This window comes from Epinephelus lanceolatus, chromosome 14 (genome assembly GCF_041903045.1).
Source record: "Epinephelus lanceolatus isolate andai-2023 chromosome 14, ASM4190304v1, whole genome shotgun sequence".
Classification (NCBI taxonomy): Eukaryota; Metazoa; Chordata; class Actinopteri; order Perciformes; family Serranidae; genus Epinephelus; species Epinephelus lanceolatus.
This window is the reverse complement of record NC_135747.1, coordinates 29527951-29547046: the sequence shown is the minus strand read 5'-3', so window position 1 is coordinate 29547046 and position 19096 is coordinate 29527951. Positions and strand designations below refer to the sequence as shown.

The 19096-nt window shown below is 40.3% G+C and overlaps 2 protein-coding genes across 3 annotated transcripts; one reads left to right on the top strand and one right to left on the bottom strand.

Annotated features, from left to right (window-relative positions):
* Positions 1-1052: 1052 nt before the first annotated feature.
* On the bottom strand, positions 1053-3360 carry trim13 (tripartite motif containing 13). 2 transcript variants are annotated; one of them, XM_033617502.2, is made up of 2 exons: positions 3224-3360; positions 1053-2583 (listed from the first exon to the last, which is right to left on the bottom strand). In XM_033617502.2, exons 1-2 carry the CDS (start codon positions 3254-3256, stop codon positions 1381-1383), a joined length of 1236 nt encoding a protein of 411 aa, XP_033473393.1. In that variant the 5' UTR covers positions 3257-3360; the 3' UTR covers positions 1053-1380. The 2 variants fall into 2 exon arrangements, with proteins under 2 accessions (XP_033473393.1, XP_033473394.1); XM_033617503.2 differs by lacking the exon at positions 3224-3360 and adding an exon at positions 2682-3215.
* Positions 3361-4124: 764 nt separating this feature from the next.
* On the top strand, positions 4125-18874 carry spryd7b (SPRY domain containing 7b). Its single transcript, XM_033616285.2, has 5 exons — positions 4125-4280; positions 6644-6760; positions 7173-7339; positions 11741-11843; positions 17702-18874. Exons 1-5 carry the CDS (start codon positions 4175-4177, stop codon positions 17797-17799), a joined length of 591 nt encoding a protein of 196 aa, XP_033472176.1. The 5' UTR covers positions 4125-4174; the 3' UTR covers positions 17800-18874.
* The last annotated feature ends 222 nt before the right edge of the window (positions 18875-19096 follow it).

The window sequence follows — 19096 nt, the reverse complement described above, 5'->3', positions numbered from 1 at the left end:
CCCACTCTGATATAAAGTGACTGACCGTGCGACCTGACATTACGGTAATTCCTCAGAAAAATCACTTATGAACAGTTATACACAACATTTTCTCTTAATTTAGATTGAGTTAACGTTTTTCAGGCTATATTTAAATTTGCGTGCCGTTACAATTAAAATATTAATGTAGAGTAGTGCATTTATTTTCATCCTATATTTGCCTGGCAACAGAAGGCTATATATATGTACATGCGTGCCATGACGTACATCCTGAATTATGGTCAGTGCTGACATCACGGATTCACTTTGTGGTCTGATTTTAGGATTTTCTTTTTCAGAAAAAAAAAATGCAGCTGTCCTCAGGAGAATAAATAAATAAATAACCAGCAGGATAAATGATCAATGCACAACTCGCTGCTCGTCCCTTTTCGCTCTGACCTATTTTAAGAAAGACCACTTTTTGGTGATGAGCCAAAAATCTCACTGAACCTCCCTGAAACAACAAGAATTTTAATAACTCCCATTTGCCCACACAATTGCATTTTGATTTCAGGGCTTTACGAGTTCTACAAATTCAGATGCACAGCAGAAAATAGGCCTGCACTGTACTTTTCACTTAACAGGCTGCAGATGTTTGACTTTATAGACCGGACAAGTCATGCAACGAATGAGTCACATGAACCTCCACAAATAGATCCTGTGTGTAGAAATAAAAGTGACAGCCCAGCAGGCGTGACAATCACGTCCCCGTGCCTCAGTGTTGAATTAATGATAGGGGGAAATACAGCTCAGGTTTTTAAGGTTTCGTGGAAACACCAGAATCACAGGACCGTGCTCTGTCTTTTTGCTTTCCTCCTTCACTGTCTGCAGCCTGGTGAATATTTCACACGGGCCCTGTTATGCAACGTTAGTAACCTTGAAGAGGTTGCAGCATCACTGTGCTGCGGACGCACTCTGCAGGGAAGAGGTCGGGGATTACACTGTATATTTCTTTTATTGCACATTTGCTTCGTTAACAGGCTGCTGGCTCTAAATACTTGGCTGGTTTGGCAATAAAAAAACAAACATGGAGGTGACTTGAATTTCTCAGTTTTATTTATGAAGATCATCTTGGACAGTGTAAATTTCTCATGTATTTAAAAAAAAGAAAGATTGCACATGGATGGTGTATCTGCAAATGTAGGCTACAACCTCTGTAGATTAAGGATTGTATTTGATTCTATGGCTTCACTGAGGTTGGAGTAAAAAATAAAAAAAACAAAAAGACACTGTAAACAATCAGGTAAACAAGTGTTTTCTTTTTTCAGGTGCATGTGTGTGATTAGTTTGCTGCACCTCACGAGTCACTTGGATAACAATTTGTAGCTGTGAGTTCATGGCCGTGATGCCACAGGCTAGTAATTAAAACAGCTTACAGCTGCCAATAAAACTGACAGTGGAGTCAATTAAGTTCACGATACATTCCTGACCTGCAGCCATTAAACTCGCATACATGTCAGTCACTTCCCGCAGGTACACACCGGTATGGCTAAGGTGAGAGGAGACGGCAGTGACAAGCGGTTCAGCCTGCGAGGGCACGTAGGCTGCAAGGTTGTGTGTCTGCAGCAGGAGCAGTGGTGACAGCAACAAACTCATGCACAGGATGATCCATCTTCGCGCCACCGGCCGTGAGCCCCCCGCTCTGTAGGAGCCACTCTCGTGGGGGACTGAGATCTTGTCCACTTCTCTGATCCTCAGTGAATCCCACTTTTTCACATCGAAATTACGCACAAGAGGACCGACGTCTGTGTCTTTCCGAGAGGGCAGAGGAGTCTCCTTGAGGACCTTCAACTTCTCCCGAAACTCCTGCATCTGCTGCAGAAAGCACAGAGGCTCCGTGACGCTCCGGAAAGACTCCGCGATGCTGAGCGCCCGCCTGTGCTCCTCCATCGCAACGCTCAGCTTGGTGATCTCCGGGTCGTATGCCTGCATTACCACCAGCTTCAGTGTTTCAAAATCGGAGAGGATCTCATTCTTTTTGCATTCAATGGTGCTGATGAGTTTGTCGAAATAGTCTTTTACCTTCTCTGCGTCCTTGGTGACAGACTGGAGCGCCTTTTTCTTACTGGCTTGTAGCGTCTCCAGGCAGGACAGCATATCTGCGCTCTGCCAGCTCTCCACCCCGTGAAGCAGCTCTTCAAATGCCTCCTTCTCTCGGTCATATGCTTCCTCCAAGGAGCAGAATTTATGCCCTCTGTGGTCATCTGTTGTTGCGCAAAAGCCACAAATTAGATTTAAGTCCGTGGCGCAAAATATGTTGAGAGGCTGGCCGTAGTGTTGTTTACAAACAGACATCTTGGGCATAACCCTGATTTTGTTGTACTTCTCCACTATTCCGCGCAGGGAGTAGTTGATCTGCAGGCTGTTTGCGCCGTTGTGAGGGCTCTCTTTGCGGCATGTAGGGCATTTGAAAGGTGTCCTGTACGCCGGACCTCGGCTCCCCTCCAAAAGTCCCTCCAAGCATTTCTTGCAAAAGCTGTGCGAGCACAGCAAAACCCGTGGGTCGTCGAAGAGACCGCAGCAGATCGGGCACGTAAGTTCCTCTTCTAGCTGCTCCATGGTGCCCTGTAAACACATCATCCAGGCGTCAAATCGGTGCGTAATTAAAGCAAAGGAGAAAACCCAATAAATCAGCACTTAATGAAACAGACTACAATACGCACCCACACTCAGAGGGGGGATGCTGCCCCACAGGTAATAAATTACACACGAAAATGCTGTAGCATCACAAAGGATACAGATATTTGCAGTCATGTTCCAGCTGCGTGTTGAGTATTCCCATCCAGAAAGTGAAACTGACTTGCATCGCAGTGCCCGCGTAAAAGGTTGGCATGAGCTCTGCCACACACTCCGTTTGGACACTTAACGTCAAATATCATCCTGATTTCTGCAAACCAGCGTGCGTGAACTTAAACGCGCGTCGTAAAAGCAGGCTGCATATGAGTCAAATCGTTAATAACTTTCTAGATGCTGACTATAAAACGCAAACTATTTCCCTCCTGGCTTTGTATTACACAACAGCAGGACAGTGGTTAGCTGAGTCGAGCCCTAAATTACCGCCGACTAACCAATCCAATGCGACAAATTATCGACAAACAGGGTTCGCGTTTGCGTTGCTCCTGTTGGCAAGGTACTGAAGTAGGGCTGTGACAGATTTTGCAAGCGCATAGTAACATGCAACTACTGGACCAAAAGAATCACTCACCAGCTGCTGAGACGCACAGTGCAACGCAATCATGGCGCTTGTTGCTGTGCAGACTTCGCCCTTTCCGGGTATGGATTTAACCGTTTCAGTGGCACACAGAAACTCTCAATACGCTCATTTGTTCGTGTTTGCGCACATATAAACCAGGATCTGCGCTACAATGCCAATAACACAAGCGCTACTGTTATATCAAGTGCTTTGCAGTGCGTAATTTTGGACACGGGGGTTGTTTACGTTTTTGTCCCTGCTGGGTAACTTGCAGAGGATCCCTGCCTGTGCGATGGGGGAGGGGCTGTTGCTATGCAAAACATTACAGCGTGAAAAACTGTCAACTAGGTTTTAGTCCCAGTTTGGTATCACGGGTTTTTTCTACACTAACCCACTTCAGTCGCTTGCGTGGGTACTTTTAAATATGTGCATCTGTAAACAGTTAACACAATAACAACAAAGGCGCGAGTGAAGGCGGCCAGCTGCGTCGACTGACATCAAAACTTCAATGTGATGTGGCACCGAGCTGACAAGTGGCACGTTATCTTGGCACCGACAGAGGCTGAGAAAGACTAACTATACTGTTCATCAGGAGCATTATATCTGCTCTATGTTGAAGCCTTTGAGGATGCTCTTCAGATGTCACCAATTCTGCCCATTAAACGTTGAAAACATGTTATAAAACTCACTTTTCTCCTCTCTTGTGGTTATGTAACATCGATACCCAATAGTTAGTCACGTGTAGGAATTTTGACCTTGATTTTCTTCCCTTGTTTCCATGCCATCAGGAGCAACTGCCTATCTTAGCCGCTGTGATTGGATACAGTTGGGTAGCAGGAGCTTATGTGTAGTTCCGACCTCTGCCGCCCGGTGTCGCTGTTGCGTGTGTCAGCGGGCGGGTGACGTTTTGACGCCGGGCGCTCTTTGGTTTGATGGTTTCCGGATGTTTAGCTACTATCAAGAATGGCTGCGATGTTTACGTGTTGTCTAGGCTGCTGCGGAGATGGCGGAACGGGGCATATTCCTCTCAAAGAAATGCCGACGGTTCAGTTAGACACTCACCACATGGGTACGTAAGGTTATCTGCAACTCTGTCAGTTGTTGTAACGACAGTTAAAGTCCTCACGCGCCTGGTTGGCTGTGTGAAAGTGACATGATGGTTTGCTACTTCCGCCGTTAGCATTAGCTAGCTAGCTCGCTAACTGTTAGCTCCTCGAACTGTTGTAACCGTTGTAGTTAAGTGTGTTTTTGGCAACATGGCGCTGTTACAGCTGTGTGTAATAACATCGCCACTTAATATACTTCCATACAAGGATAGCAGTTTGTTAAATACATCGCGAGTCGTGACGTGAAGCTCCTGCAACTACCCAATTATATTTACGTAGTCCAGTATCAAAATATGGCTAAAGGAACTTTACATTTTGAACAACATACGACATCCTCTGTAGTTTTTTTTAAAATAACATTTACATAATTTTATTTTCGAAAATTGAAACAAAAACTGTCCGACCTTCTCTTTATAACACCACACCTCATATAACACAGCTCTCCTGTTAGGACAGACAGTAACAGACATAAAGAAGTAACACCACATATACACCTGCACCTTTTCATCATTCCTCAACCCTGACCTTCCCCATCCCCATGAGTCTTTCTCTAAATTCTATTATACACGTATACATTTATCAAACGTGCACTATTGGGTAGATATAAATTCACACCATTATTGTTTAACTAAGTTGAGTGCCTCCCTCCCAGCCTCAGGCATGATGTAACCTGCCCCCTTCATCCTAGCAACAGAGAACTTCACAGATAAAATTTCTATCAAAGTGTATTTCCACTGCTGAGTAGCAAGACACCCTCTGTACTTTGACCCTCACGTTGGAGAAGAAAAAAACTCCCCAAATAAAACTCTGCTGCAACTGACCAGGAATCCCCCGGCCAGGACGGACAGACATGCAATAGATAACCCATATGATAAAAATATGACAGCTGTCAGTGTTAACGTTTCCCATTTTCTCACCTACTACGCTTGAAAAATCCTGTCTACATATTTTTAAAGCATATAAAGGTCCAGTGTGTAGGATTGAGTGGCATCTAGCTATGAGGCCAAGTGTTTAGGACAGGGGTCTGTAACCTTTACCATCAAAAGAAGCCATTTTTTGACCAAAATAAAATGCCTGAACCTGGAAAAAACACATTTGAGTCTTATGATGAAGGTATTAAGTCAAAACTAGCCAATAGGTGTAAATGAGCATTCATTAATATGTTTAAACACAACGTGGCCACTCTGAATTGTCGAGTATAATTATTTCTCTAACCTGAGTTGGGTTGCAGTGGTATACTGGTTTTAAGGTGTACTGTGGTTATCATACCGTTAACATTTGCTAATCAACAATATTAATCCAAAAAATGCAACCAAATGTAGAATCTCACTTGAGTGTGCACATCTCTCTCCCTCCAGACTGCATTTTAGACTTCTTACATATACCTCTATTTAAAAAAAAATTGTCCCAATTTTCAATTATAATAGTGTGTGTTCAATAAGAAATTTTCATTTCTTTAAGGGCCATTGTTACTAATAATATTAATATTATAATAGTGTAATTTAATATAATGTTAAACCGTAATATTTTTGGTTATCGTACCATAAAAATCTCATACCATTGCAACTCTAACCCTGAGGATATCTTGACTGTCAAGTGGCCCTTATAGATAATCAAAATTCCAACAGCAACTGGCTTTGTAAAATATTTGTAAAAATGTGAAAATATTAGTTGATTGATCAATACACAAAAAAATGAAGTGGTAATTGCTATCATTTATCAGCAAAAATCCTAAACTTTCTATTTCCAGCTTCTTAGATTTGAGGATTTGTTGCTTATGTCTGACTTTTTGATTGCAAATTGATTATGTATGGATTGTTTATTAGACAAAGACCTTTTGAAGTTGTCATTTTGGGCTCGAGGAAATAGTGATGGGCATTTTCTGGCACCTTGCAGACTAAACAGTAGATTAATTAACAACAGATTAAAGGTCTAATGTGTAGGATTTAGTCGTGTGTAGCAGAACTGAAACTTCTCAAATGTGCCAAGCGGGTAGGAGAACCTTGGTGGCCAACGCGAAATCACTAATGGTCCTATCTAAAGCCAGAGTTTGATTTTTCTGTGCTGGGCTACTTAAGATACAGCATGGTGGACTCTGTGGAAGAGGACCTGCTCTGTATGTAGATATAAAGAGCTCAATCTTAGGTAACTTTAACACAACAGTTCTTATTTTCAGGTGCTTATAAGCTACTCAAAACATAGTTGTGAACTTTATATACTATTTCTGCCGATAGATGCTCCTAAATCCTCCACGCTGGACCTTTAACTGGCAGGAACTTGTTGCTAAATTGTTTTTACAGAATGTATTCTTGCCTTTGTTTCACAGGCACAGATGTTGTCATTGTGAAGAGCGGTCGGAGGATATGTGGCACCGGAGGCTGTCTGGCCAACGCTCCTCTGCACCAGAACAAAAGTTATTTTGAGTTTAAGATCCAGTCCACTGGTAAGAGCATGGCTTCCAGCTTATGATCCCACCATTCCCTCACCTCTGCTGCCTTCTTTTCTTGCCAGATTGACATTTTCTGGTGCATTCTTTGTGGGAGTTATTGATACCGACACGCTGCTGTTTTTAGCTGCAACATCTTGTGACTGCATGCTCACTGGTGCAATTCTCTACACTTACTAAGACAATATTTGAAAGCACAAGAAATTTGCTTCCTTACATAGAAAGTAAAGCTACACTTATTCTGCTGCACACCTACCGGCGACCATTTTTAGTAGTGTTCATTTACGAATGTGCATGCAAATCTTGCGTACGTATTTTTTATCTCAACTGACCTTTGTCATAAATTTTTACTCTTTGTGTAAAAAATGTTTTAAACTAGCAGGTAATGAGTGTTGTGCTTTGTGTTCAGGTGTGTGGGGAATAGGTGTGGCCACGCAGAAAGTGAATCTTAATCAAGTGCCTATGGGCAGAGACACAAACAGCCTTGTCCTGAGGCATGATGGGTCTGTGTACCACAATAATGAAGAGAAGAATCGCCTACCCGCAAACAGCCTTCCTCAGGAGGGCGACATTGTGGTAAGTTCAAAATGTATTTTGATAATCCTGAATTTAGGTTTGACAACTTTATCTTTGAGTGATTTGAGTGTAAAGCTGAAAATGAAAAACTTTTTTCTCTTATTCTGCATCTTGTCAAATATATGAGAACTGGCAAGTGTAAACTGACAGACAATAAAATGATTAATAATCTAAAATAACTGGGTATGTAAGGAATTTGATATTAGTCATTTCCACGTCTGGTTAAGTGTGGAAAAATAAACAGAGTGTGGGGAGACATTTGTGTTTCCAGACTATTGTCCCTATTCTGTTCTCTAAAATATGAAATCCAGAGTTTCTAAAAATAAATTGATCACACAAGCAGAGTGTTTTTCGTGGCGTTTGGAGCAGCCACCACAGCCAAAATGTTTACCACTGTGAGAGGGAGTGCAGGTCAGAGTGAGTTGATGTTGTTGAAAGCAAGGCAAGAAGTAGCGTGCGACTGAATACACTCCTATGCAGAGCTGCAGCTACGCCTGTATGTCACAGCCTTCAGAACAGCTCTGCACAAAGTCTCTTGAATCTCTAACTTAACTTTTGAATATCTAAATTCCAGGTTAATGCAATACACTTCCTGGAAACAGCAAGAGATATGTCGATAAATTTCCTGGAGCTTTGAATTAGGTTCAAATTTGTAACATTTCCTAGCTCTTTGTACTCGGATGTTAAACGTGGTCTGACAAATCTATCGAGAAGTCTGGAAAATAATTTTATTGTAAATGGAAAATGTTTAGGAGCATTGACATGACACTGACACAGGCCCTTAAATGATGTCTTCTAGAGGTGTAGTTGTTGACATCCCTTTTTTATCAGGTTAGTCTGCACACATATTGAGCTGTCTCATGGTTTTCCAAAAGGCAAGTGAGTGTAGATTGTGAGACGTTTGATCAGCTCCTTCAGACTAATCATCTGCCAGAGGCCTGTTGGGACAGGCTGGCCTGCAGGTCCATTGAGAACCACTGTAATTTTATTTTTAATTTGTGGGTATTTTTTTTAAGGCAGCTGGCTGACATCGATGGTTGCATTGTGTTGCTTAGTCTAATGTGGGCTGGATAGTCTTCTGTTAGTGCCAGAATTGCTGTTTGGCATCAGTTAATAAATTAAAACAGATTTTTCATTATACTGAGACATTTATTTGAATTTTTTTTTACAAACCTCAGGACTCGGAAATCATTCTGTAAAGTATAATGTTACGGAGTACAGACTTGGGGTCTGAAAAAAATGGATTGTAGGTGTTGGATGGTGCAGCAGAAAATCCTGCGGGTGCAGGCTGTGGCAGCTCAAAACCCAGCTCAAAACCCAGCAGGGGCAGATGGGAGCTGTCCTAAAACTCATGCAGATCTCTGTCTGTCACTGTCAGCAGGCATGTCATTATCTGCACAAAGCAGTGTGTGACATATACGACAAATCTTTCTTTTTTCTGTTCCAAACTTAAAATACAAACATATTAAAGAAAATGTAGTCTTGCTTTATATGTAGTCACGCTCGTTTTATGACAGAAGGAGAAACCAAAACAGCTTCAAGCTACGACAACTAGAACTTAACACTTGGTGACTTTGGAGACCCCTAAAGTCCTTCAGTGGCAGTACTGCATTCATGTGAGCTGTACTAGGGAGACCCCATCACCACCACTATTCTACACATACACATACTCAGACAGCAGAGCAAAGACATGGATACAGATGAACTCATTGCAGACTAAGTAATTATGCAGGACTGAACCTGTGTAAAATTAATTAGCCTCTTCACCATATCTTCCTAAGTTTTTTTTCTTAAATTTATTACCAACAAAGTTCCTAAGAAAAGTCTGCGTCAGATTCACGACGCGTTCTTTACCCACAGAGTTGTTTGCACCTGTGCTCTTGTAATGATGAATCTCATTGTCCTCTTGCGTGACAATTGATCTTAATTAGCAGGACAGTTCTGAAATGGAAGTACTTCTGCAGCAAGTTAATGCCAAACGAGCTGTCATGATCAGCAGCATCAGTGGTAAATCTATAGAATAGAACAAATAGATGCATGTGACGCTAAAAATACTTGTTAATCAACCACCCAAGCCTCAAACTGTGCATAATAGTATCACAATTGTGAGGATTAAGGACAGAGATGAGTGCCATGGTGGAATGTGTGTGTTTTAGAGAGAGAGACACAGTGACAGAGAGAAGGGGGAAGAGGGTGAAGGTGGACTATTTCACACCATTTTTCTATAAGTTTTTAATAACTTACTCTTAACTTATCTGCCCCAACTGCCCGCGATATTTTCTAGTCTAATCAGTCCCTAAGTGTTAGGTGGCATGATTCTCGTTAACATAACTGATGTGAATTGAAGTGTTAGTGTTGTGTTTATTTCAAAAGGCATTAATATAAATTAAAGAAAATAGAAATTATAAAAAATATAGTTATTTGAATACTTTAATTTAGCACAACTGTAGAACTGAAAAAAAGCAATAACCATTTATTTTGTACAACCCTGTCAGCGCAACATGTGCGTAAGAGTGCTGTTGAGTGGGCGTAGATTCTGTTCTTATCTAAAAACCTATCCGAAATGAGAAAACATTGGCGAATGTGAGAATCTTTGAAAACTGTGTATGTGGGTTTCAAGAGAAAAATTCTTCTTAGTGACAGTTAGGGAATCAGGCCCAATTAGTTTCCTCATGAGACAAATATAATCTGTCAGTTGGTTAACACGATCCTTGATCATTTGGTTTTAATTATAGCTTTAACTGTGCTATGGTGGGGGCTAATGTATAGGATATATGAACACCGGTACATTAATAATAATCTGTTCTTGTGAAGCTCATCATCAACCACATTTGTGATGCTTTTTTACACACAAGACATGTAATTTAATGAGGTATGGAAGGGCCCCTAAAAGACTAATGAAAATAAAATAAATTATTTAAAAATTTATGGCTAACATTTTTGAGGTGTGCTCATTTTGCGTGATGTTGCACGATGTACAGTAATAATAATATAATATCTTAAAAAATATCACAAACTACAGCTTAAAAATGTGAGGCCCTCCGATTTAGAACACAGTAGAACCAGAAGGTTGGCTTTTACTTAATTTAAAACTGATTTGTACAATATAACAGAGGATGCTCCTACCACTGAGTGATCCATGAAAGTTTTCGACTAATAGTCACAGGGTCATGGAGCCGTTAACAAAACCCACAAACATTGTTATCTATTTACTTTATGACTAACTACTGCAGCAATAATCTGGAAAAAGAACCTCTGTTTAACACTGATTTATTTTCAGTATAAATGCCTTTATTAATGGTTTTAGATTGATTCAAGTTGCCTGCACATGTCACTGCAGTTTCAACTTTAACTAAGCACTACACTGCTTGTACGTACACTGCAAGCTACTATTGTAGGAACCTTACATTTGTAATGGAAAAGCTGACTCTTTAGTAAGCTAACTAAGCTAACTGTCCAACAGAAAACAGGCCAACTCAGCATCGCTCTTCATCCCCATCCTCTCCTCCAGAGCTCGCCAGTGAAAATAAAAGTAAAAGCCAACCTCAGATTCCATCTTATTTGGAGCTTTATCTGCTTGCCGTTTTGCCTCCCTATATTTGCATTTTCTCTGTCCTGTGTCTACGACTGTTGGAGGTTCCCTTTGGATGCATGCAGCTACTGCCAGATTATTCTTTTTTTTTATAAAGTCCTGCCTGACCTCACCTGCGCACTGTTATTGGCTGGAGGCTACACGCACAGAAATGTCCTGGATACAGCAAAAATAATAAGAAAATACATCAGAGTCTGCACATAAATACACCACCTTGCAACTTTAGTGAGTCATAAGCAATGATTGAAAGGGATTGCCTTTGTAGTTTTATTTGTTTTAGGCTAAACATTGTGGTTTTTTTTTTTTTTTAGGAAAATCCTGCATAGTATACCTTTAACTGTTTGGCACAAGAGTTAACCATGAAGTCTGACACTTATTTATTACTCGCTTATAGCACAACAGACTTATGTACAATATTCACAAAGTCCTTTATTTAAAAAAAAAAAAAGCAACATTTTTGATCCACCAGAAAACCTTTAGTCATGTTTTAATGTCCTGTTTTGTGTCAGACACTTTTTTTTTTTGCCTGGATGACGAGTCATTGACCATAATCATGCAGTGATAATTAAAGCTCAATCATCGTGGTCCAGGAGTAAACAATGTAACAGCAGGAAGGAGAGGAAAGCCAAGAATGCTTGAGGAGGAAAGCATTAAAATAACAAGGAAAAGGAAGTAGTAGTCACAAACTTTGAATAGCCAGGCGACACAAATGAATGTTTGTTTTTAATAGATAAATGATGTTTAAATGTGTAATCATATTCACATGCTAACAATCAGTGATTAATTCCAGTTTTGTTTGTGTTCCTCAGGGCATCACATACGACCACGTGGAGCTGAATTTATATCTGAATGGAAAGAACATGCATTGTCCTGCCTCAGGGATCCGAGGCACTGTATACCCTGTTGTTTATGGTAAGTCTATTTGTTGGCTTGATAAGGTTGCGAGGACTGGTTACTCTCTCTTTTATTTTTTGACTAATTCAAACAAGTTATGTGAGCATAACTGACTGCCGAGCTGGGGCCTGTATCACAAAGCGAGATCAACCTTTCCTGGGTTACCCAGACCTATCCTGGGTTGACTAACCCTAACAATGGCAATCAGGATAATCGGTATCACGATGCTGGATATCAACTCGGTAACTCAACCCAGTGTTGCTTTATCAAGAGCTGTGAACGCGCATGCAGCGGACCAATCACAATCATGAGAGAAGCGCAGCGTCACTGAGCGTCACTGAGCGTCCTCACAGAGCGTCCTCACAGAGCGCCGTATGTGGGGGAGAAAAAAGTATTTCTCGTGAGGATCAGAGATTAATTCTACTAAAATATGAGGAGAAGAAAAGCAACATTACAGAAAAGGCCAACACCGTGGCAGCTGCAGGAGGAGGAAAAGTGTGGCAACGCATAACGGGATGAATAATGTTTTTTTAGTTTCGATTAGTTTATTTGCACATAATGTTAAAAACAGACCGTATAAAATTTACAAGATTAAAAAAAGAAAAGTACCGGAGAGGTTAGAAGCCACTAAAAGCTTATCAAAGAAATTCCCCTGTCAAAACATCAATGAAATCACATGATAGAGAAGAAAAAAAAATGAGTCAGGAAAGAAGAAACCGGAGGAGAGAGGGAAAACTCAAGATAAAACAAGGTAGCAAATAAAATGATGTGTAGGTTAAATTACTCATCACTGGTTCAAGTAGCTACAGTACCTGTACCTGTACATCTGACACTTATCACATCCTTGAATCCCATGAAATCAATGCTGCGCAGATGAATTGCGTGTATTACAATTATCGTCTAACATCATTGCGTCTGATAAATTGGTCTTCTTTGTCATAACGTTATATATGCTACAATAAAGCTTAAAGCTGACGCCACAATTAAATCATATCAACACCAAATTGATAGTCTGAATAAAATCATCCTGATATTGAGCTGTGTTAGAAATTAACAGCTGCGCAAAAATATACCTAGTCTCCCTCTTTAAAAAACAAAAAGGAAAATCCCTCAAACACCATGAAGTGTAGACATATAGGCTACTTTCCACATTTCCAGCAGCAAAGCTGTCAATTAGGCCCATTATCTTTAACAGGGATCATTTCCTCCAACAACAAAAAAATGTTGGCACTAATATATTAAGTGTCCGCAAATGATCAGTTTCTTTCTTATGAAGGGGTGAGATGAAATTTTGACTTCTTTCCACTCCTTTTTGAACAATCTTTTCATTGTCTGTTGTTGTTGCTTTCTTTTCTTTTTTAATGTTCAAAATAAACTTTCAAATCACAATCAATCAAATGAATTAAACTTCCCATCATGACTGGGCTGCATTTCTGTCAGCGGAGTCATTTTTTTTCCCGAACAGCTGATTGGCCCGTGGGTGGTGCTTTTTATAGGATCAGATTCAACCCTGAACTTAACCTGCTCCGGAGCAGGATAGCCGTTCAGAGTAACTTACCATGGTGATCTACCCCGATAAGAACTGAACCGGCTTCGTGAGACCGAAAACCCAGGGTTAACCCTGAAGTTACCTCGCTAAGACATTAATCCTGCTTCGTGATACAGGCCCCTGCTCTCTCAGAAACTGTAATGGTAGTGACAGTTTTCATCCACTAGAGGGCTGCATTTGTGCATTTTTACATAACACTGCTGATATCAGGCTGTTGGTTGTCCTTAAAGGGTCTTTTTCGATGCATATTTGACCACAAACATATTTCAAACATCCAAGACTGAGTTATGTGGACTAACCAAAAACAAAGCCTTTAGCAGGAAGGGACAGTGTTGCCACAGAGATTACAAACATTCAGGGATAGTTGGGATTTTTCAAAGTGGGTTGGTATGAGGTACTTATAGTCAGAGTATGACACACAGGAGAGGTCTGTCAGCAGTTCGGAGAAGCAGGCTGAAGTGCCGACATGGAAGCTAAGCAATGTACTTCTACATTCTACTTTTACACTTCCACTATAAAAAATCAATATCAGTTTAAGTGTATTCTTAATTGAGAGTCTTTTCACTGCTTTACCTTTCTGTCAGACAGCCCGTTCTGACAGGGAAGCCTTTAACGCCTTCAATTTCTCATCTGTGCTCTTGTCAGCGCCACCAGACTCCATTGACAAAAACAGTAATTTTGGCTTGCTGAACACAGGAACTGCTGTTCTACTGCTGCCTCCATCTATTCGTCTGTTTGTATTATTGTGATTTTGGTGAATCTGTACTAACCCTTTTCAAAAGCCAAAGTCAGACAATACCACAAAAAGAAAACAAACAAAATAACTGATTGTGACAGCTGTAGACCAGCAGCTCCTGTGTTCAGCGATGTTAAATTGCTTTTTTTCTCAATGGATTCTGGTTTAGAGGAGAGCAATATACCTGCTTCATTTCACTTTTTAAGCAGTGAAAATATTCTAAATACAGTGTTTGCTGAAACTGATAGTGGTATTTTTAGATGGGACTTTTTTTTTTACGTGGCTAAATAAAAAACATGTTTTATTGCTGACCCCTCCAGGGTACATTGCTTTGCTTCCATGCTAGACTCCAGCCTGCGTCTCCAAACTAGGGGCGTGCCGACTTACATCTACATCATACAACCCTACTTCAAAAGATTGGACACTATCCCTTTAAGCTAGTCTGTAAAATCAACTTGTGATTTTCTGTTTGAAGGAAAACATGTAGTTTTGCCTGTTCCTGTCGGACAGAAAAACTGCAACAATGACTCATTTGTTTGAGCTTTCTTGTGCAAACACCCTCTGTCTTAAGGCACTGATAATATTCCTGAGTTAGAAACATGACCAGAATCACCCTGGATGCTTTCAGAAATATTATTACAAACTTTACAGTTAGTTTTCTGATGTACATGTACAGTAATATTATTCATGTTGGGGGCAAGACACAAAAATTTGTCTTTTCACTATTTTCTAATAAGCATTTATATGAACTGAATTATAAGAATAGGTTCATGCTCCACTCTCACTTTTCCATAAGAGCTCTCCATTAATCTGGTGTGTTTTTTAATAAACTGCTACTACCTGTGCTTTATTGAATATTAATGATGGCATAAAGATTTTTATTACATATAAAAATGAATGGGAACATTAACAATTGTAAGCTATAATGTTAGACGTCTTCATAGTCCCATTAAGAGACAGAAAATTCTACACAAGCTGAAACAGGCCAGCTGTCAGATAGCATTTCTACAGGATACGCATTTACCTGAGGTGGAACATGAACAGTTAAAGAAGTCTTAAAACATCCATACATAAAGATCAAGAGGGGAGACATATTTTAGTGAATGGATTAATTGATGCCATAGAAGTGCAGTTAATAACGAAGATGAGCCTAGCTTCATCACAACAGTGTTTAATATACTATTATAGTGTAGCACTGGACTGCTGATGATGGGAGGATATTTAACTGTGTAATGTTGCAGCTAACAGATCGCCCTATTTAAGAAAGGAGAGAGGTATTTGATGCCCCTAAAGAGGTCTTTCAACAAGCTATTCCACAAGATTCTGCAGTAGTAGTACTGGGTGTTATTCCTAAAGGTCTCAATGTAAGGAATAAGAATACCTCTTACATATATTACTTACTTACTTACTTAAAGTGTATATCCATCAGATGGCTGAAACCAGACCGTCCAACGTACAATACATGGATCCAAAAAGTCTGGGACCTTTACAGATGGAACAAATTACATACTCATTAAGGTTACAAAAATCTGTCTTCCTATCATCCGGTAGGGCTCAGCTAAACTCTTACTTTATATTCCCCCCATGCACATATCATACATATATTGTGTCGTAGTCTGTATGGCAAATTTTCTACATTTAGATTTAATATAATTTGCAAGATCCAGTTAAAGTGGTAATTAAAAGCCCTAAAATATTAAGCAACCCATCCCAAAATTTTGAAGGTAGTTTCATGAGCTGCAGTGGCACCATAGCAGTTCTGTTATTCCTCTGTTGAAACACATGATGCACTTTAAAGTTATAACTCACAGCAATGTCTGCTTTGTTATCTGCACCTCAAAGCTCAGTTTTTTAGTTGCAGTTTGTCTTGAAAAATGCTTGCTGTTTTGAAACAGCTCGTTAGACAGGTGTGGCAAACACATGATTTGTTTCTGAGGTGAGAGGTTTAGAAGTAGACCTACAAACATCACCTCTGCTGTTACCACACTTCACACTTTGAATTGTAAACATGACAGAGTACGCACAGTAAGTTGCTGTGCCAGTTGGCTTTGGAGAGTGTTTGGCCTGGACATGATGCTACTTCTCTACCTGAAGATCAATTGATAACTTATTTCAGTATCAACAACCGTAAACAAGCTGTAACGTTGTGTACTGAAAGATTATGTTCAAAACGTTGCTGTGGGAAAGTCTTTGACCCAATTTCTGCAGAACAAATAACTTTCAAAAATGAACCAGACAAAATGATGGAATGTTTGCTCATTTATTGCACTATTACTCCTGAGTCAGACATGACATATGATGACATATCAGTGACATATCGTTACCTCAGGGTGCTTTCAGACCTAGACTTTGCTTGCTTTGGTTTGAATCAGGGACTCATTTTGTCAGAAAGTTGCATAATTGCCTAGAGTTGATTCGTGTTCTCACGGCAGCATTTACAAGAGGACCAGATCAAATGCCGTGTCTCTGTCACTCTGCAGTTACACCTCCAAAACACTAGTCAGCGGTGGAGGTTTCTGTGAAGTGCTGTAAAGTTTAGTTAGTTCAAAACACACATTAAACACACATGAAACATGGCTTAATAGCAGCAGTGTTAAACACAAGTACACACATCAGCTTCACTATAACTCGCAGCATTCACAGACAAAACACTAACCCTCACCCTAACCCTGGACACATTTTCCTCACAAATGCAAAATGCTAACATCATTAGCACAAGCCTATGGCATTTTACATTGCATAAATTAGCCTAGTAGCTAGCAGACTTCTCTCTACTCATATAAAGCCAGGGACAACAGCAACATTTAACAAAGGTAACGTTACAAAATTCAGCTCCATAACAACTCACAAGGGTTCAGACAAAACAGCTGTCTTATACTAAACACGTTTTCCAAAAAAATACAACACGCTAATGTTATTAGCACAAGCCTATGGCATTTTACATTGTATAAAATAGCCTAGCGATGAGCGGAGATTTCCTCTGCTCATATGAAGTCAGGATAAATCACACACAAGACTTAAAATGCTACTTTTGTGGAGGCTTTATTGTCCTCACAATTTATTGTTTCTTGTATGTGTTAATTTAAGTTAAAGTAAATTAAAGCTTTGTTTCTACTGAGAGAAATGGTTTCAGCTTACAAAAATACGCCGCAACATGAAGTGACATTTCTGGAGAGGTGCAGGTCAGACTACGGCATAGTAGGCCGTCAATTCAATGCAGAAGTATAAATCCCATATTAGGAGGCAAATGAACTTGAGTTTGATTGGACTGGACCAAACAGGGCAGGTGTGAAAGCAGCCTTAGAGTGAGCTGTTTATATCCACATATGGATTGGGTCCACTTTCAGGGAGTCTGCAATATTGTTTCTACAGTAGCCAAGAATAGACAAACCAAGCACTGGCTCTAGACAGGGTGTGTTTTTTGCATTGGCCAGTGGGAAGTACCAGTTGGTTGCAATCCTCAATCTCACCACTAGATGCCAGTAAATCCCACACACTAGACCTTTAAATGCTGCCACTAGTAAAAATGTGTTGAAGTTGAGCATACAGTGTCTAAACTTGTGCTCATGTCTCTCTTCTCTTTTGTTCCAGTGGACGACAGTGCCATCTTAGACTGCCAGTTTAGTGACTTCTATCACACAGCTCCACAAGGATTTGAGAAGATCCTCTTTGAACAACAGATCTTCTAAAGGAGCGCCTCAGCCCCAGCCCCTCTTTACGTTGTCACCCTCCCCTGTATCTCATAGCAACCTCTGTGACACTACAGTTTGACCTTGATTGGATATTATGTGTGGCTTGAATGCCTCTTGTTTCATTTCCCCTGATTACTCTGTCTCTCTGCTGATGCTCTGGATTGACGGTGGAGTATCCTCGAAGGCGTGGGGATTTCTGATCATCGGTCAGCTATGATGGGCTGGTACTCACCCTTTATTAACTGAAACACTATCGGTTGCTGCTTACATTCTCAATCTGTGTGTAATGGTAAAAATGTTCCCATTTTTCAGGATCAGAAGCCATGTTTTATTAACATCGCTTATGTTTTTGATTGTGTAATCTCCTAAATGCCATACTGACATCGCAGCATACGCCCTGTATTTATTTGTATTTATTTGAGTCACAGATCAAAGTGATGTGTCTCTTTGGTATGACAAAATGAAAGGTTTTGGTGGGGCGGCGAGAGTTTGTGGACAAATGAAGGATCAGCTGACACAATACTGACACATCAGTCAACAGTATCCCATTCACTTTTTTATGTTGCCTTCTTCAGTTAAAAATACAGGAGAAAGTGGGAATATTGAAGCACTATTAATTCATGTCACTGTTTCAATCTGAAGTTTTAAAACACAGTGCACATTCCAGAGGACAGCCAGTGTCCGAGGTTGACATTTCACTGAGGTATGCTGAGGTGACGGTGATGGAAAATTTTCTTCAATGGCCGATATTAATATTTAAGCTTGATTTCTAAATCACTGCGACAACTAGCCCTTTAGATCTCCCACACTTTTCTCTCCTGAAATCTTTCATGGTGTATTTATTCTAAATATCAGAATATTACCAGAGCTGGTGCTGGCTGTCTCTGATTAGAGATACATATAAATGGTTAAAAAATGTCAATCTGTTGTGTTGTATTGGCATTGCATATCCGCTGCTGAAATGTGACAGTTCAGTATTTCAAATGCTTGTCTTTTGATTGCACTAATGATGTTATTGTACAAGCAAATCCAAATATTGTTGATTCATTAAACTTTTGTGTCTGGAGGCATAGTTTTTGTCAGAGTCCTGTTGTGTTTTTTGGTTGTAGATGAGTTGTGTGTCACATTAATGATGACAGAGCTGCACAGATTTCATGCACCATGTCTGTCTGCGGCCAATAAGTCGGATATATTATTACTGCGTCGAGGAAGCCGTGGAAACCAGGACAGCCCATGCAGGATGTATGCATTGACTCCTCCCCTCACTTGCGATCTGTTACGTCCTCCTCCTCCT

What these genes read in the sequence shown, in the direction of transcription:
- trim13 (XM_033617502.2), bottom strand. Translation starts at nt 3,256, where the DNA reads ATGATTGCGTTGCACTGTGCGTCTCAGCAGCTG. An exon ending in ACTGTGCGTCTCAGCAGCTG is followed by an intron (nt 2,584 to 3,223) that starts GTGAGTGATTCT and finishes ATGTGTTTACAG; the next exon opens with GGCACCATGGAGCAGCTAGA.
- spryd7b (XM_033616285.2), top strand. Translation starts at nt 4,175, where the DNA reads ATGGCTGCGATGTTTACGTGTTGTCTAGGCTGCTGCGGAGATGGCGGA. An exon ending in GTTTAAGATCCAGTCCACTG is followed by an intron (nt 6,761 to 7,172) that starts GTAAGAGCATGG and finishes CTTTGTGTTCAG; the next exon opens with GTGTGTGGGGAATAGGTGTG. An exon ending in CTCAGGAGGGCGACATTGTG is followed by an intron (nt 7,340 to 11,740) that starts GTAAGTTCAAAA and finishes TGTGTTCCTCAG; the next exon opens with GGCATCACATACGACCACGT.